Here is a 19,133-nt window from a genome sequence, read left to right as displayed (position 1 = left end):
AGCCGGCGCCGCGGCGGGAGCCGCCCAGGTGAGAGGCGCGGGGCTGGGGCGGGGGCCGCGGGGAGCCCCGGGGAGCCCCGCGGCCGGGCTGGGCGGCCCGGCTCGGCAGGGCCCGGGTGCCCGCTGCAGGCCTCGGTGGGTTCGGGCCCGGGGCCCGGCCCCGCCGCACTGGGGGCGGCTCTGCTGCGGGTCCGTGTGGCCCTGCCACGTCGCTCGGAGCCGGTAGGTGGTGACCGGCGGCACGGGAACGGCGGGGGCACAGCCGCTGTTAGCTGCAGCCCTCTGGGTCGGTGTGCAGCGACGGGCAGGATGTGTCTCGCGGTGAATTCTCGGCTCGAGGGAAAAAAAACGTGTGCTTGTGCTGCTCGTTTACCGAAGGGCTTGATAAGCAGTAGGAAAAAAAAGTTCTTGCGATGTTTATTTACTGAAGGATTTAGTAAGTAGTGGAAAAAGAATGATACTACATTGCTAATTTACTGAAGGGTTTGATAAGTAGTGGAAAAAAAATATAAAAAACTGTGTTCTTGTATTGCTAATTTACAGAACGATTTGGTAAGTAGTGGAAAAAATAGCATTGCTGCCCTTAAAAGTTGATTATTCATTCTCTCCTGTTTCTGGCCTTAATTTTTTGAAGCAGATTCTGCAGTTTCATATTGATGTACCAAGGCAAAAGAAAATGTGTCTTTTTGCCCATTCTTCCAGGTTTTGATTGATTAGGAAGAAGCCACAAACGTGTGGTGACTGTTATATTGGTTAATGGTATTTGTAAAACCACTGTAACTTGCAAGACCTTGTGTGCTAAATTAGAAAAAAGTATTTGCAGTAGTGCTAGCCACACTCTGGATCATTTGAAATTACATAAAATGCATTTTAAGGTTCAAATAATAACCTTTTGCAATCTGCACGTACAGAACTGTCAAAGGAGTATCTTAAAACAGCTGCTAGTGTGCGGGTTTACAAGCCACACCTTTTGTTTTGGACAGATGGAAATAGGCGGTGCATTTAAAAATTAATAGGTGTTTCAGCATTAGCTGAAAGCTTAACGTCAGAACAAACATTTCATGAAAGTTCTGTCTATTTTTAAAAATTTCAAAACTCTTTAAAATAAACTGTGTTATTTAAAGAAATATGTTTTTAATGCAATAGTGAATAAACTGTCACGGGGAATTCCAAACAACTGTGTTGCTTTGAGAAATGTATTTGTGTTTCTGAACAGGAAAATATATTATCACAAAAGAAGTTGGCAGGTAATTTGAATATGGTCTTTGACAGCTGCGTGGCAGTTGTCACACAAACAATTTTTATCTAGAAAACTTTTCCTACTGACAGATCTGAAACCAAAGATCAGTTGCTTCATGGAGGGTCTGCTTTGTCATTTGACTCTCTGATGTAGTTGTACACATTGTAACGGATGCATTAAACAAATATTTTCTTACACTGATGAGGAAGAAAATTAAATTTTAGGCAGTGAACTCTATCAAAACTTAAGATACCAGGGAAATCACTCCTTTCCTATGTTTTTGACTTAACCACAAGCTAAGAAGAAAGGTTTCGGGTGTGCCTGCGTGCTCTACGCATATGAATTACACGTGTATTAGAGTCTGCTCTTGTGCAGTGTTTGGAATGAACCCTAAAAACACAAACATTCCTGAGTTAATTCTTCAAGGCATTATATAATGCCTTTCAAATTACTTTTGTTGAGATGTTTCTGCAATAAATTTTCTTGCTCTGAGTTTTCATCTTTACTACGTTTTTTCAGTTAATCTCAAAAAGAAAACGATCAGAGTAGAAAGTCTTAGTATTCTTGTGTATAATGTCACGGCCATATTTCATCCTTAATTAAAAGAGTGGCACAAAACTTTATAAAAACAAACAATACAACTTCAGCAGATAAAGCATTAAAAAAAAATCACTAAGTGAGAAGATGATAAAATCACAGGATGGTTTGGATTGGAAGGGACCTCGAAGCCCACCCAGTCCCAACCGCCCACCACAACAGGGACCCTATCCATCAGCCTGGCCCTGGGCACTGCCAGGGATGGGGCAGCCCCAGCTCCTCGGGGCAGCCTGGGCCAGGGCCTCATCACCCTCACAGACCCTTCATGTGTGTCTCTGCGGAGCCACGGGGCTGTGGGCAGGTCAGATAACCCTAACAGTGAGGTTCTCTGGAGGTTCAGGCATCACGAAGGAGCTGGAATACCCTGGGGAGGTAGCTCAGCAGCATCAGTTGTGTCTTTGCACAGCCTGTTTTTTTTGAAGCTGCAATACGGAATCCCATGGTTTCCGTAAGGTTTTGGTTAGTATTTGTGAAATATTCTGGGACTGAGGTATGTGCTGTAAGCACAACACGTTTAAAAGCAGACATTCCAAAAAAAAAAAAAAGGAAAAAAAACAATTACTGCTTAAAGAAAACGTCCCTCACACTCGCATAACTATACTTGCCTAGTTAAAATATTTGAGTCTATCTAAAGTTTGGCATTAACATTGTTTCCATAGTTTTAGAAACTATTTCCTAGTTTTAGAAATATGATAGCTTTGAATTCTGATGCCAGTGAGAATTTTCCTTGGCTTTATTCACTACTGCAAAAAGTTATGAATGCTGTATTTTTTCATATTAAGAAGTTTCTCTCTTTGCCAACTTAACCTTCAGATAATTTAAAAAGCAATGCGGTCATGTGTAGCTTGTTGATGTATTTTGTGATAATGCTGTTGGCCATACAAACGAAATAAAAGGGGTGTTGGCTATACTGCAATTCTTTGATGAAGATGCAATGTTGGAATCACTGCTGAGTTTGTACGCTTCGACAAAAAGCACACCGAGCGTGTGAGGATGCCGTGTTTGAAATGCTGCAGGCCGGCTGCCCGAGGGTGCAGCCCCTCTCTGCTCGAGCCTCGCATTAGTAACCCAGCCAAAGATGCAGGTTGTAGTGGATGTTCTGGTTCAGGTGAAGTGCTGCTTTAAACCCTGTTCATAAACCAGGAGAACCCTTCAAATGACCAGGTGTTTCTCATACAGTGCATGAACAAAGTAGTGCATGGGGAGTGCTACAGGGGAGAAAAAGAATAAGAACACCACAAAACCCTTTGCTTTAAATAGAAAGAAATAGTCTTAGCTGAGTTTCTGATCCATGCCTTTGTGTGCAAATACAGCCGTTTAAATAATGTTTTTACTTCTTCCTTTTGTGAAGCAGTAACTTGCTTGAATTGGTGCTAAAAATGGCACGAGCACCAGCCCAAAGTGTGAGCTGGTGAGGGAAGGGCCGAGTTGAGGAGGAGCGAAATCAAGCTAAAGGAGCATGCAGCATAATTGTTTCTGCCGTAAAGCTGTCCCCTCTAAACCGTGTACAGCTGGCAACATCCACAGCCTTTATGGTTATACGGATGTAGTATCTAATGAAATAATGTTGAAGCTTTTTATGTTACAGAACGCCCCAAACGCTGCGTTTTTTAGGTTCAAAGGTTTTTCATAGCAAGGAATTTGTACTGGCATCGTGTTTTCAGTATCTTTTTGCTGCCCATGCGGAAGCTGTAAGTGTGTGGGTAACGTGGAGGGAAATTTACAGTGTCATACTAGAGAGAAGGGTTTTCCTTTGGAAATACAGAAATGCTTTCAGTTGCTGCTCTTTGTCAAGGAGGGAAATGTGAAAAGATCAACCATTCTTCTGGCTATTTGCCGTCAAAATGGGGGCTGAGAAAAAACGTGTAAATAATTCCTGCCTTGAGTCATTGCCAGAGATAGACTCTGGCTGCTGCATCATGCTTCCGTCTTACACTTTTTTCAGCTAGAAATTCTTAGTGAATTAACAGAAATACCGGCTGTGCCTTTAGCTGTAGGTGCTGTCTAACCTGAGTCTCTTGTGGTAGCTATGTGTCCTGCTGTGCCATTACTCACCCCGGTTGTTCATTTCCTGATGAGAGTCAAATACTATCACTGCCTGTCATAAATTTTCATGAATAAACACTCTGGACTGAATTTACATTCTGAAAGTGTTAAAGAAATTTAAAAAGAACAGAAGAAAATAAAATGTACATTGTAAATATGCTTTCAAGTATTCATGAGAGGAGAGGGAATAACAGTTACAGGCTTGAAAACTACTGCTGTGTTGGGTTGAAAAATATTTTGCCTTCTCTGCATCCGCGTTAATCTCCTTGGAATAAGAAAAAATGTTACGAGATACTTTTTTCTTTGTTTTAATACAGCATTTAAATAGCAGGAGAAAGCTTGTTAGTCATTACAGTTCATCTCATCTCTTTTTCCCCGCTCCTACAGGTGAAATAACAATGGATGCAATATTATCCCGGTTGAAGCAGCTCACCCCTGATGAGCTTAGAGAAGAAGTTGTAAGAGCAGGACTGAAGTGTGGGCCCATTACCTCGACTACTAGGTTTATTTTTGAAAAAAAATTGGCTCAGTTTTTGTTGGAGCAGCAAGGAGCATTAGAAGAAAAAGGATCAGGTTGGTCAGAGGCTGCCGATGGAAATGTCCCATCTGACAGCAGCCAGGCAGAATCTCAAAAGGCTTTGAAAAATGCCGTGCTGAATCACAACCATGAGGGAAACGTTCCTGAAGAGGCAGACTTTGGGTACTGTGTGGGTCTGAACCCTCCAGAAGAAGAAGCTGTGATGCACATGAACTGTTCAGCTCCAGTCTGTGGAGCAGGATATGCTGATTCACAGATGAGTTCTCAGACACCATCCAGAGATCCTCCGCTATACTACGGTGTTTGTCCTGTTTATGACGACATATTGGCAAGAAATGGTAAATATATGTGTGTTTCTGAGGTGCTCAGATCTGGCCTGTGCTTTTCATATTGTATAGTAAAACAAAGTGTTATTTTCTCAGGAGTGTTTTCCATAATATCTAGTTACATATCACTGTAAATTATGACAGTAAAGGTGAGTGGACACCAAATATGAGCAAAGAGCATTTGTTTGTGAAGCATGAATGCACATGATTTTACACTATTAAAATTGCTGTGACTTCCTCATTTTTTTATCTCCCTTGAGAAAAAAGGGAGAGGAAGAACTAAGTGAATAGTAGCAGTCTTGCCGAAAAATGAAGTAATTTCTGTTGTGCAGGAATTAATTGTGGGCATATCTGTGTGAATTAGTATTAAGGAATATAGGGCCAGTATTTAAAAAGACTAAGCTTTATTAATTATTTACAAATGTATTTTATGTAAGTTACAAGTAACTTTGCTAGTTCAGATATGACGTAATTAATCCAAATCCAAAATTAATTAAAGCCAAAGGCTTCAATTGCTTTGTGGCTGTTTTCCCTATCAGTAAGGACATGGTCACACTGTTGTTGTTTCAGTTTTCATACAATCCCATTGCTAGGTTATTCAGGATTTTTTCATTTAGGACCTAAACTGAACGTCTGTTCTGTGAAGTCCTTCTTAGTAGCCCTTATAGTCCGACTGAGAGTTCAGTGATACTTGGGTGGTTTAATGAGGAGGTAGATGTATGAGAAACTGTTACAGAAAGTACTCTGTAGAATTAAGATGTGTTGATTATGATAATGTGATTACTTTGAGTTTAGAGTCCATGTGCTCCCATTTGACTAGTTCAAGTCAGTCTGGAAAATCAGGATGGTATTTCAGCCTTTTTAAAATTCCTTTCCTGAAGTCCACCATAGACCGCAGCTGTGCTGTTTCAGTGAGAGTTGGAGACATCCAGTTGGGGAATGACATATGAAATTGCCTCTCACAAAAAACAAACAAGCAAAAACCCATAAAGTTTGACTATTAAGAGATTAATTGTGTATTTTGCTTTCTAAGACAGTAGACCTTTATAATAATACTCAAATTCTTTATTACAAATGATTTTCCTAGCATAATTTATATTATGCTTTATTACATTATTAGAATCCATGTTCTGTAAAACACTGTAAGGCATACTGTGGTTTCTTCTGCTCTGTGCTTGTGCCAGACTTGCCCCAATTTCTCTCCGTCTGTGACAAGCATTATCTTAAATTGGACATACACAGTTGGGTTTTTTACTTCCAACAATAACCATTTTACAATCATATCTAGATAGACATTTTTTTCTGTAAAGCAGATGTAAGAAACACCACTGTGCTACTATTTCAGGCGCGGATTGAAGCTGTGTTTGTTTTGTTCCTGTATATAGCACTTACTGGATCTTTTGAGGCATGGAAATACAGTTATGAAACATCCCAGCTGTTCTGCCATAGTATTTGATGCACATGAAAATCCTCTACTAGGTATAGCTTAGCTGAAAAAAATCTTTCTTCTCTTGTAGCCCTCCTGTGCCATTAATTTAACTCAAGAACAAAAAAGTAATCTTAGAAATAAAGCATCAAAATGCTATTTATACTATCATCAGTTGAAGCTAAAATGATCTAGCAAATTTCATATTTTCCTTTCTATCTTAATGCCAGTTGGTATCAAGAGGCGTTGGTCATTCTTCACATTTCATCTGTAAGTACTGCCATAAGGAATTACTGAATGACCTAGTGGCAGGCAGTGCATAAAGCGTCATGCACTGTGAGGCAGTAGTATTTGTTCTCATGCAAAAGATATTCCCATATCTTAAGTTGAACAAAATCACTTAAATGTGGAAGGAGAATGATTGAATACTATCTAAGGTTTCGTGCAGAGGTCTTAAAGTTATGACAGTGGGTAGGTCACTTACATACTGAACTTCCTGCACAGAAAAACATGGAAAATAGTGCAGGGTGCATCTCTAAGTTTGCTTTTCAATCTAGATGTGAAATACTCTCACAGAGAAGCTGGCTGTATATAAAAGAGATCTTCAAAACATTGATTAATGTGAATGTCCACTGTAGAGATAGCACCTGATGTTACCTGGAATGTGTAAAATTCTTCCTCTTAGTTTCCTAGGATAAAATTTAAATAGACTTGGATTCTTTTGCCATGTTCGTAGAGAAACACAATTTACAACCAAACTGGAAGGATAGTCTGATAATTTTATAATCTGTTTCTAGGAACAGATCTGAGGTATTGAAATGCCAATGTTGTACATTGTTTCAGAGAGAATACATGTTTATGAAGATAAAAAAGAAGCTCTCCAAGCTGTTAAGATGATTAAAGGTTCCCGTTTTAAAGCTTTTTCAAACAGAGAAGATGCTGAGAAATTTGCTAAAGGAATCTGTGATTATTTTCCATCTCCAAGCAAGTCCTCTTTAACTTTGTCTCCAATTAAAATAGGATCATTTAACCGAGGTTAGTGAGAGTATTAATGTGTACTGTAGATACAGTATGCAATCTGGTATTTTTTTCTCAGAAAATAACTGACCACTTCGTAACCTATGTACTTGTAACAAGAAAAAAAAAAATCTAAGTGATACAGTGAAGCATCTTAATGAATTGCAATTGGTTTGTTGTGATAAATTTGTTACTTTTAAAATGATTGCATTTGTACTGGTTTGCACAAATATTACACTAAGAATATTGTTAACCTTCTAAATTTGAGATGTTGTTAACAGCCTGCATAGATGTGTTGCTTAATAGTGTCTGGTTGTATTTGGTGGAATTTGATTCTGCTCACGGACTTCAGGAGTTTCAGTTTTAATAAGGTGCAGGTAAAATTGCACAGTATATTAAAAGTGTACTTAATTGTTCAGTAAGGTCTTATATTCAGAAATAAAATAGTAGCACTTGATCATATTTCAGTGTTCCCAGTTGCTAGATTAAAGAGACTTGAATCATAATTGCAAAAGCAATTTCAAATATTCAGGAAGTTCTTATTTCTTGTTGAATTTTGCTTTTAGTTTTGGATGGAAGCAGATTAGTAGTTACACAATTTTTCAGTCCATATTAACTCTGAAACAGTTTCACAAGACAATTGAGTCACATTTTCCTCCCTACCTGTTAATACCTACTAGTATGTTGAAATGTCTTGTCAATAATATATATATATTTATTTACTTCTTTACATTAATGAGGCAAAATTAATAGTTTAGATTAAAAGATTTTGATGGTGGTATTAAAGTAGTGATCACTTTAAAGAATGCGTATAGAAGTATGATACTTTTGTTTTAATAGATGGCTTATGCTCCCCTGAGATGGAAACTGCTAATAAGGAAAGGGCCAACAGTTACAAAAGTCCACGTACTCAGGATCTTACTGCTAAACTTCGGAAAGCTGTTGAGAAAGGAGATATATCAACGTTTTCAGAACTTATTTGGAGCAACCCTCGCTATCTGATTGGATCTGGAGACAATCCAACAGTTGTGCAGGTAAAAAAATAAAAATATTAAAAAATCCCAGTTCTAGTTCAGTGATTTTACTTTGAAGCCTGATTAGCAGAACTAGAATTAATGTTGTTCCTGCTCTTCCTTCAAGAAAACTTCTTTCCGTGGTGCACAGTTTCTCAGTGTTTACTGATATTAGAAGCTTACAGAAACATGGCCGTTGTCTGTCTTTCAGAAGTGCCCCCAGGATAGTTGAGTCTGCTTTGCTTCAGAAGAGCTAAAGAAATGAAGTATGCAGTTCTTGAGGGAAAGAATAGTTTTGAGCAGTAATAAATAGCCTTGTCTTCACGTGGTATTGTTAACTTTCAACCGGTATTTTTTAATAGAATGATATTACACAACAGGGGAGTGTCTAGGCAGTGACTAGATGATCCTACAGCACTGCTTACTTTGGGACCACCATGCTGTAAATTTCAAAACATGCTGTGGATCTAAAATCTGCTCGTAGCTTATCAAACACTGGCAATTACACTTTAACAACTGATTTCTACCAGACCAGCTTTGTGAGGCTGTTCAGCATTTAGTATGTAATGTGTTACACTGCACTTAATTTTATATATATACACCTTTCTTCTTGCTCTTTTTACATAGTGCACTTCCTATCTCCTTTTATTATGTAATACATTAATATGCGTTCTTCACTACGTTTTTGCCCTAAATGTCAAAACAGACTATAGCTGAGTGTAAGGATAACGTTGTTAATTTTAAGAACAATGTGGGTATGTAGTACGTCTTTACAGTGCTGTATAACTTATTGCAGCTCGGAATGGTTATCTGCTGTTTTGTAAACAGATTTTCCTAAGATGATATTAAGAAATAAAAATCTACATATAAGACTGTGGGAACCCTTGTATTTTCATAGTTAAATCATTAGAGCATGAGTGTTTAGATTTCTGTTCATGCTAATGTTAAGTCTTTTTTGTTTTCAGGAAGGGTGCAGGTACAATGTCATGCATGTTGCTGCCAAAGAGAATCAACCTGGTATCTGCCAGTTATTACTGGACACTTTGGAAAATCCCGAATTTATGCGGCTTATGTATCCAGATGATGATAGTACAATGTTAAAGAATCGCATCCGATACATTGTTGACCTTTACCTTAATACACCAGATAAAATGGTAAGATTTGTACGTTTGTCAGTTTCTTACTATTATGAAAACAACTGGAAGGGATTAAGGAAGTGTAAGGGAGAAGGAAAGACAGTAGAAGGGGTCATTTCTAGGAAAAATGAGCTGTCCAATGGGTTTTGTGTTTTTTAATAATCATTATTCCACAGTATGTTGAGAAACAATCTATTAAGAGCCTGGTCAGTCAGTCATGACATTTGATTACTTTTCCTAGTCTCAAAATAAAGTGCACGGGAGTGACTTTATTGTGTTTCCAAATATATGTGAATTTTCCCTCTTTCCCATCCCAGGGATTTGATACTCCATTACATTTTGCCTGCAAGTTCGGGAATTTGGATGTTGTTAATGTGCTTACCTCACACCCAGCTATTGTAAAAAATCCAAGGAACAAATACGATCAAACTCCAGCAGAAGTAAGTCTCTCCATGTCCACAACAAAACATTATGCCTTAGTAGTATTTTTCAAGTTTGAACATTTACTGACTACTGTAGATAGAAGGCTGAGATACTAGTGCCATGATTAGAGTGTAAATCTCTGATAACATTAAAAATATTTTGTGTAGATTATATCCGAAAGAAAGTGCTAGATTTTATGATTCCCTGTTTTTTTCTTTATAGTGTCCATTTTATGGATGTGGATTATTTTAGTGGTTAGTTCTACTATGAATTAAAAGAACTGCATGAGATTGGTAGAAGCCAGTAATGTGACTGTTCAAGAACTCCTTGCAGTTGACTGGAGATTGATGCCTTATGTTTTATTAATAAACAACTAATATTATATTAACAGGTAGTGTGTGAGAGAAGCAAGAATAAATCTGCAGAATTGAAAGAAAAACTAAGAGAGTATTTGAAAGGTCTGTATTCTGAGTTTTATACCATACCAGGCATATGATACATTTTATTTTTCCCCAGGACCTTTGCTGTCTTCTGTTTGTTTTCTGTAGCATTTCTGTTCATAAGTGGTGCTACTATACAGTGCTGTAAAAATCAAAAAGAAACTCTAAAACTGGCAAGGAACAGAGAACTTACTGTGTCTTTTAAATTACGTGGTCAGTATTGTTACTGTATGGATCACAAGGTTTTCCTCATAGCTATGTAAGGTAGGCATGGCCCTTGTTCTATCCAGTGAGTCTATAGCAGAAAAATTAATCTAAAAACAAACAAAAGTCCTGTACAGAGCAGGAAGTTTATTTGTCATGTTTGGAAGTCATGTAATTTCCTTGACATGAAATATTTCCCTGTTTTGTCACATGTGAGTTTGGGCATTTGAAAAACTAAGTTTTGAACTTTGCTGACAATCATTAGGAATTGTTGTGTGTATCAGTGCATGTATTTTTGCATTTGAGAGAGAAGGGAGCCTGAACAACCTGCAAGCAGTCAATAAATACTAAAACAGTGAGTCTGAATTACAAGCATTAAAAGCATTTTTACTAATGAAAGTCAGATGGTGGTGTAGAAGGATAGATTTTCTTGGAAGAAACACCAGGCTAACGTAACATGAAGTTAAGAAAGCTTTGTATTATTTTATTTGAGGTCGATACTATGTACCACTGCTGAGAGCAGAAGACAATTCCTCAGCTCCTGTAATTGGTGCGCCCTGGTCACCGGATCAGACAGACGAGAGCCCCCAGACACCTTTATCTAAATACCCTGGCAGCCCCAAAGATCCGGTGCTGTCTATAAGAGCTTTTGCAGGCCCCATGAGCCCCTCAAAGGTAAGGATTTAATGAGAACTCCATCCGACTCTAAAGCCTTTTTTTTTTTTTTTTCCCTCCAACAAGGAGAAAACGCACGCAGTTTGTTGTTGCTCCTGTTATAGATTGTGGCTTTCTTGTTCTTGAACAGGGTCTTATTCCATAGTGAGGGAAAATCACAGAAACTTCTAAATCTTTTTATTGCTGAAAACACAGAAACGTGTAGCATAAGTAAGAGTGGAAATTTCATAAAATCAGCAAATGCTTTGGGTTAGAAGGGACCTTAGAGATCACCCAATTCCAAACCCCTGCCACGGACAGGGACACCATCCACCAGACCAGGTTGCCCAAAGCCACATCCAGCCTGGCCTTGAGCACTGCCAGGGATGGGGCAGCCACAGCGTCTCTGGGCAGAAGCCAATCTAGTCGAAAGAAAGTAGTTCTGTTCTTTTTGTTACTGTATTCTAGTTAAATCATTTGGTCAAAGAGTATTCTTTGATAAAACTTAGGTTGTCTCACAGATAATTTCTCTATCTTTCTAATGCAAAACGAGCCTTTACATGTTGCTATGAACTGGCTTAAAAAAACTACATCTTTGTCTCATTTCTAGAAAGTTTGAAGTAGTTCATCATGCCTTTGCTTCTTGAATTAAAGTTCCTCATTTCCATTGAAAGTTCCTAAAGTTCCTAAAGTTTCCATTTTTTTCTAAATGGAAAAGCTGATCAGGAAGTAGTGGCTACTGGATAGTTTTGGAAGAGTAGTGATTGTATAGTAGGAAAAGTTTTTTGTTTTCATGAGGAATACTTAGATACCAGTGAAATGTATTTTAAATTTATAGGCATTTCCTTGACTTTAGTTTCATATGACCATGCTGACAGTACAACAGCTTTAGATATAGTGAGTAAATGAGATAGAGAATGTTCTGTCTTGTGATGCTTCAGTTCCTACAGGATGGAGTTTTACCAAAATGCTTAAGATTTTTTTCTTCTAAAGATGCTGTTTGGTCAATTTTCTGTTCACCTGACAAAAATGTAAATATGCTTTATACTCAGAAAAAATGTACATAGTGTGTAAATAATGCATTATTTTGATTGCTGACATACTGTTAGTGATCCTAGTCACTGTTGCATGTGTAAAGGCATAAAGTTTGGGAGTTCAAGTTCAAACTTCAGAATAAACAGCAAGAATATATTATGATAATTGAAACAAGTCTGTGGAATCAGAAACATACATGTAAAAACACCACCTTTGCATCGTGGAAGCCTCTAAGCAAATGAACATTTGTCATTAAATAAAATTATAATGTTGTAAGATACACCTCTTATGTCCTGCTGCATGCAAATTAAAACCACCTAGACTTATTATCAATGCAGATCAAGGTGGTTATAACTATCGTCATTATTCTTTTAATAAACAGTTTCGAGACCAACGTAAGCAAATAAACATACTGGGAGGAATAACCTTAGATCCAAAATAAGATGTTTCATAGCTAGCGTTGAGCAATGCTTGTGGCAGAACCAGAGTTTTTTTTGCCTGTGGACTGAACATGTAGGCAGAGCACAGCAAAATGTCTTCTAGACCTTATAGGTAGACGTTTTGCCAGCACTGATTTACTTTCATATTGTATGTGGTGATTTTTTAAAAAATATTTATTTTTTTAAAGGCTGAAGAATTTCGCAGGCTGTGGAAGACTCCACCCCGAGAGAAAGCTGGCTTCTTTCACAATGTCAGGAAATCTGATCTGGAAAGAGGTGTTGAAAGAGTTGGAAGGTATCTAATAGAGTATCAGTATAGAGAATTAGCAATAGCGCAATTAAAAGCAAAACACTTGTACTAAGAGTACAATTATTACTTAGTGAACATCTCTGGGCAAAAGTTATTTGCCAGAAATATTTGATAAAGTATATTGTGCTTGGATTTTTACTGAATGTTTGTATGAACAAAATACTTCAGCTAAAACTGTGAGACCTGGCTTTCCAGCTTTGCCAGTAACAAAATATGTTCGTTTTGATGATACATACTGAATGCTTTTCCCAAACATTCACTCACCTAATTTGTCAGGAGATCTAAAATAATGCTCAAACTACTTATTCTGTAAAATGTGGAACTACTAAAAAGATAGCAGAATGAAAAGGTCCTAATACAAATGTTCTGCTTTACAAAAACTGTGTGTGTGTTATCATGTGTCCTTGCTGTTAAAATACCTTCTATCAGCTATATATGTATAAAAAAAATACTGTTACCAGCTGATCACATTCCTTTCCTTAAAAGAACCCCTTACCTTCTCCCATTCCCAAATAATAAAAAAGAAAGCTATTAAATGGAGTGTCATTCAAATTATGCCTGCATCAGTGTGGATTCATGTTCACCTGATGTCTAGATAAAGTCAGCTTACAGATGGCTATATGTACGGTGCTAACTGTAAAAACAGATAACATTTGAAAAATATTCTAAAAAAAACAGATGATACTATGCTTGCTAACAGCATGTGTATCACTTGCACAGACTGTTGATAATTGCGGAATTGTGTTGCCTAGTTGCACGTTTATACTCCTATTAATAGCTGATAATGTATTCAGAAAAAGTTATTGTCAAACTAATATTTATGTCTTCACAAATGATTCGTTTTATTTTATTTATTGCAGGGAGTTAGCTCATGAACTGGGGTTCCCGTGGGTTGAATACTGGGAATTTCTGGGCTGTTTTGTTGATCTGTCTTCCCAGGAGGGGTTGCGAAAATTAGAAGAGTACCTGAGTCATCGGGAAATGAGCGAAAAGGCTCAGCAAGAGACAGGGGAAAATGAAACCTGCAATAGATTTAAAACTCCACATCCTTCTGGTAAGAAAAAGGCAAATGTTGCAAACAACAGGTTGTACCTAGGGAGAGGAGGGAGGGAAAAGCATGGTGCCCAGGGAAATGGTCTTCACCTGTTGTGGTTGCTATTATTAATCTGTTATCCAGTCTGATTATAGCATTGAAAAAGTAGCTAACAACAATGTGAACATGGGAGAATTAGAACAGACCTCATTAGATGTTCTTTATCTTATATTAGAAGTTCTTTACTTGATTATAGCCCCCAAATGAAATTCCGGTAAGAACACCTCTGCTTTCGTCAGTTGTTTTTTTTTTTCCAGAGCATTTGGGAATTTCTTTTTAGAGTATGGAATTTTGTAATCCACAGATACAGAACTTCTTAAATTACTGGAATAGCTATTTACACTTCAGGATGAGATTTAGACTCAACAAAACCCAGGAAGCTTTTAAACCACTTTAGATCACTGCTTGCTATGTATTTATGGACTACACACACAGCTCCCTAATCTTCATGGTCCTTCCTCATTTCCTTTGTGATTATGGATCTGAAGGAGGTCTGGTACTGGGATAAACCTGGGCGGACAAGACCCTGAAGGATAATGGTTGGAGTAGTCGTAAGCATCTGTGCTGTTGGAGACAGAAACGTACACTGTTCCATATTAGTAACATTTTCCTAGCTTATTCTGCTTTTGGATTTTATCCTTTGTAGCTGGCATTGAATTAAGGAGTCTAGGAAATAAGGTTCTCAAACAGCTAGGATATAAAACATTAGCTGCAAAAAAGATTAATCTGTGAGGTTGTCATTTTGCATTGTAGGTTTAAGTTAGGTTAGTTCAATCTGCTGCATAAATAAAATTACAGAGGGCCTCAATAAATAAAGCAAGGGATAAAGACTGTGGTTTTGTTTCTAGTTTATTTATTTGATGGGAGGTCTGTTGCAAGTAAGCTTACGTGATGCTCTTATTAAAATTGCTTACAGGCAAGAGTAAAAAGTGCTGCAATTCTATTTCTGTTGGAGCGTTTTTGGATGAGGATGATGATGACATGAGCTTAGAAGAAATTAAAAACAGACAAAATGCAGCACGGAATAACAGCCCACCTATTGTGTCCAAAGAGCCTACCATCGACGCTTTTGGAGACTCTGAGCGTGATATATTGTCGCTGGAGCGTACAGTAAACATCATAGAAACATCAGATCACCCCAGGCACTATGAAAAGGTGGCTTCTTCCAGCAAAAATGGATTTTGTAATCCTGTGGCCAGTGAAAGGATAATTGGTGACAGGAAGCACTTGCGTGATGGAGAAGAATGCCGTGTATCCCCCGTTTGCAGTTTGATGTCAGAATTTGAAAGCCTGACCTTCCAAGAACAAGAGGGCGCAGGAGAATCAAATAAAGTCAGTGAAAAAACTGTGAATGAGAGAATTCTGGCTCAAAGAACAAATCAGGGTAGAATAGCCAAGGACCAGCTGGATAAGACCTGCTATGCGGTTTCACTGCCAAGTTCTTCTGAGGCAAGTGCTACAGGTAAAGCTGGAGAGGCCAAGTTAAGGACAGACCACAAAATACCATCAGAAAAGGAGCGATTGTCCATGGAATCTGGAATTCAGACTAATAAGGCACAAATATGTCAAGAGCCTCCTTCCCACAAATTTCTGTTGAAGACTCCACCCACAAATAGGAAATTATTTCTGCTTGGGTATGAATCATCTTTTATTTGTCGTTTGGTCCATCTATGCAAAACAAAATGCTTTTTGCAGTATCACTGGCAGCAAGGTTACGTTGCTTAGTATCACATGAACTTTGAAGGTGCTTCAGTGCTTATACAGTAGCCATACAGCTCTTGCAATTAATTACTTGAATACTGTATCTGAAATGCAAGGAACAAAGATGAAATCTTTCCAAATCACACTTTCAGGTAACTTTGTTGTTTACCATTCATCTGATCGACTTACAGCTTCATGGTAAGCCTAGTTTAGGTTAATGAAGTGTTTACTACACTGTTGGGATGTCCTCAGATTAACTTTTCAAAACTTTTAAAATGAGGCTACTGCGTAATAATGCACAGTTATTTATATCTGGGCCTGCTGGAAAAAGGTCATACAGAAACTGCTTATAGAGGAACATGGGTAATTCGCTTTTATAAAAAAATGTTTTGGAATCGGGATGTTATATTGCCTGGACAAATGTGTCATTCTCTTTTATCTTGTTCTGTTTTTATTCTAGGGAACAGCCCTCGAAGCTGGACAGCGATGTCTTAGCAGCTACAGAAGCCGCACAGATTGATCCACAGAAGTACCCCCTTATTTACAAATGGAAACATGCGGTCCAGTCGTACTCATCATCTGACAGGCAAAGGTATTGCTGCAAAGCCAAATAAATGAGCCACAGTACCTATGGCACTAACCAAGCTCAGGTGGATTTTGCTCTTAATGCCCCTTTTGATGGGAGCATTGGACCAAAATCGTCACGGTGCTTCACAAGCACCCATTTCTTCTTGGCCATTCTGGAGCAAATTACATTTCATTAATTAGGCAACATGTCTAAATCAATGTGATATATTGTGCTGTCAATTTTTCTTCTCAGACATCTACCAGTTACAATGCTTCTCTGACAGTGCATTATTTCTAAGACTTACTTAGAGGTGATACAAAGTAACACTACTGCTCTCTCTATTGCAGTTTTCTTAACAAAATGCGAAATGCCTTTGTCTTTCTTCCAGTTGGCCAAGTCCAGCACTGAAGGGAAGATTCAAGTCCCAAAGCACAGCTGCTGGCCCACCAAATGCTTCAGTGTATTCTAGTCCAGGAAGAAACAGTCCTGTGACGGGAAGTCCAGGGAAGTATGGCAATGCTGCCTCATTCTCTCCAGACCCTGGGAGCCCTGGGCGCTACAGTCCAGCGTGTATCAACCATGCTCTGTTAAAACTGCGTTATTTTTCAGAGCCTCCTGCTCACTAAACTATGATTTATTTTCCTGGAACTTTAATTATATTTTCATTGTTAGAGTGGAGGAAAAAAAAATACAATGTTACTAAAGTGACAGTGACATGAGGTTTGCACTTGGCTATTTATTTTTCCTCAATTGAGGACAAATGTATGTTGCAAAAATTGAATATATGTCTTTATGCCATATATGAGACGATAGATTACTGGTGATACGCAAGAAGTTAGTGACAGTCAGTGCAGTTGTCCAGTAGCTATGAATTAACCCTTGTTGCCAGTAGAGCAGTGAGCTGAACCTTTACTTAGAAATGGTGGTATTTTACCATCACCAGCTGTCATCATAATTAACTCATTAGCCCTCAACTACATTTCTTTGCCTGGATAGTCTGAAGGAAGCACATCAGCAGTGAAGTCCTACCAGAAATCTTATTAGAGGTAATGGATGGCAAGCTGTAAAATATTCTTCCACTTGCAGGGGAACATGGCAATTGAAAAGCCTAAGACAGAGCCTCAGTAACAACCACCTTCCAGGGGCGGGTATGAATGTGATACCCTCGTGCATAATCAGCCAGCCGGTTGATCTAGATAGTTGAATACACACACACACACATATATGCACACATATACGTATGCATGTATTTACACAGAAAACCTCAAGTTTTACCTAATCTGAGGCTGTTACAAACACCATGATACTAATGAGTGTTTTAGTAAAGGAGCACTGTAGAAATTACTGGTATTCTGCTAAAGGTTAGTTTTAACATTAAAAGATAAAATTACTTTGTTTTTCCCCACAAAAGCTTTTATCATTAGCAGATGTTAATAGTTATTACAGAAAAGCACATCAGCAATAATTTCAGCAAGTTTACCAGCAACGTACCTTAATGGTCTAGTTTGTAATATATTAGAGTGGTATCCAGTGGCCTGTGATAGGACTACTTATTTCCCAACTGTTAAAGAGGGATGAGTAAGGACTACAACTATTTTCACTGAAATCTACACTTTCACTATGTCTCTAGCCTGGCTGTGGTAATGACTTTTTATTACAGCAGTCAATAATTTTATTCTTTCTTTAGCCTTCCGTAAAAATGACTTGTTTTGACAGTACACTGCTGAGACTGAAGACTGCTTTTTCAAAAACTCAAGACAGGTTAATGTTTGTAATGTTGCTTGAAAGAAGGCTTCCAGAAAGTGCTGCTAGCTGTTTAAAATAAATACATTTAAAAAGGAAAAAAGGCAAACTAGCTTATATTTACAATACAAAATTGATTAGAAAAATAATTAAAACCTTAAAAGGCTGTGCAATTAAAAAGAAAAAAAAAAGGTGGATTAGGATTCATGGGTGCCCCATGGAATGTGAGTATATAGCCTTCTGGGACTTCTGTAACCTAAATGTATGGCTCAAGAAACACTAATGGTAGGCAGGCTGTTATCAGGTAGTACTGGTCCCTTCAGAACCTGTAGCTCTCACCAGTACAGAGCCTGGCTTTACGAATACAAACCTTAACGGGATGGCTATTGCTCACTAGTGACTGTTTCATACACACTTAAATGGCTTCATTATTTGGTATGAACCTGAAAACTGCACTTAATGCTTTTGCAAGCTCAATAGTGCCTTTTGTAACATACCTTTTTAATTAAACTTTTGTTCTTTTAAAGCTTAAAGAAGTGGCACCCGCTTAGAGTGGGGCACACAAAATAGGGTTTTTCTTCTGGGATTTCTGGAATGGAACGTATTTTAACTTCTCTTTCTAAGTTTGTTTAGTGCAACAGCTCTGCACTGTGGAAGAACATTCCTATTTTAGAAATTATTATTATTTTTAAATAAACAATTAGATCTTCCTTTATAATTCTTTTTCCAGTAATCTGGACATTAGGAAGAACCCTTTTACTCAAATGACTGTCATTCAGATATTCCAGACAACAAGCTTGGGGTGGGTGTCATTCGTTAGCAGTTAAACAACTAATAACCGCCTATGTTACCAAGTATATTAACTTGACTTTTTCATATTTTTTTCAGTTGTTTGATGCAGCAGTCTCTGTGGTCTCAAACTACTTTTGGAGGGCTCAAAATTCCTACAGTTTTAGTTAAAATGTTTTTTTCGGGGAGGGGGGAGTTAATAATTCAATGTAAACGACATCTTTGTCATTCTGAAGAAATTATTCAAATGATAAAGGGAAGTAATTGCATGATATCAAGGTAAAGATAAAGTCATAGGGGAAGTTGCTAAGCAGATAACTGGCTATTCTTGATTTGTCATATGGCAACGCTGCACTTTTGATAAGGGTTTATCAGAGACAGGAGACTGATACTA

At 38.0% G+C, this 19,133-nt stretch overlaps 1 protein-coding gene across 1 annotated transcript; it reads left to right on the top strand.

The window, feature by feature from the left end:
• The first annotated feature begins 6 nt into the window (after window positions 1-6).
• On the top strand, window positions 7-18,053 carry ANKLE2 (ankyrin repeat and LEM domain containing 2). The gene is made up of 13 exons (XM_035340930.1): window positions 7-28; window positions 4,271-4,759; window positions 7,017-7,208; window positions 8,031-8,224; window positions 9,169-9,357; window positions 9,657-9,779; window positions 10,154-10,220; window positions 10,900-11,081; window positions 12,724-12,830; window positions 13,706-13,899; window positions 14,855-15,572; window positions 16,100-16,231; window positions 16,596-18,053. The coding sequence occupies exons 2-13, from the start codon at window positions 4,282-4,284 to the stop codon at window positions 16,831-16,833; spliced, it is 2,814 nt and encodes a 937-aa protein (XP_035196821.1). The 5' UTR covers window positions 7-28; window positions 4,271-4,281; the 3' UTR covers window positions 16,834-18,053.
• The last annotated feature ends 1,080 nt before the right edge of the window (window positions 18,054-19,133 follow it).

Source organism: Oxyura jamaicensis, chromosome 15 (genome assembly GCF_011077185.1).
Source record: "Oxyura jamaicensis isolate SHBP4307 breed ruddy duck chromosome 15, BPBGC_Ojam_1.0, whole genome shotgun sequence".
In the NCBI taxonomy this organism is placed as follows: Eukaryota; Metazoa; Chordata; class Aves; order Anseriformes; family Anatidae; genus Oxyura; species Oxyura jamaicensis.
This window is presented reverse-complemented; position numbering and strand designations above follow the sequence as displayed.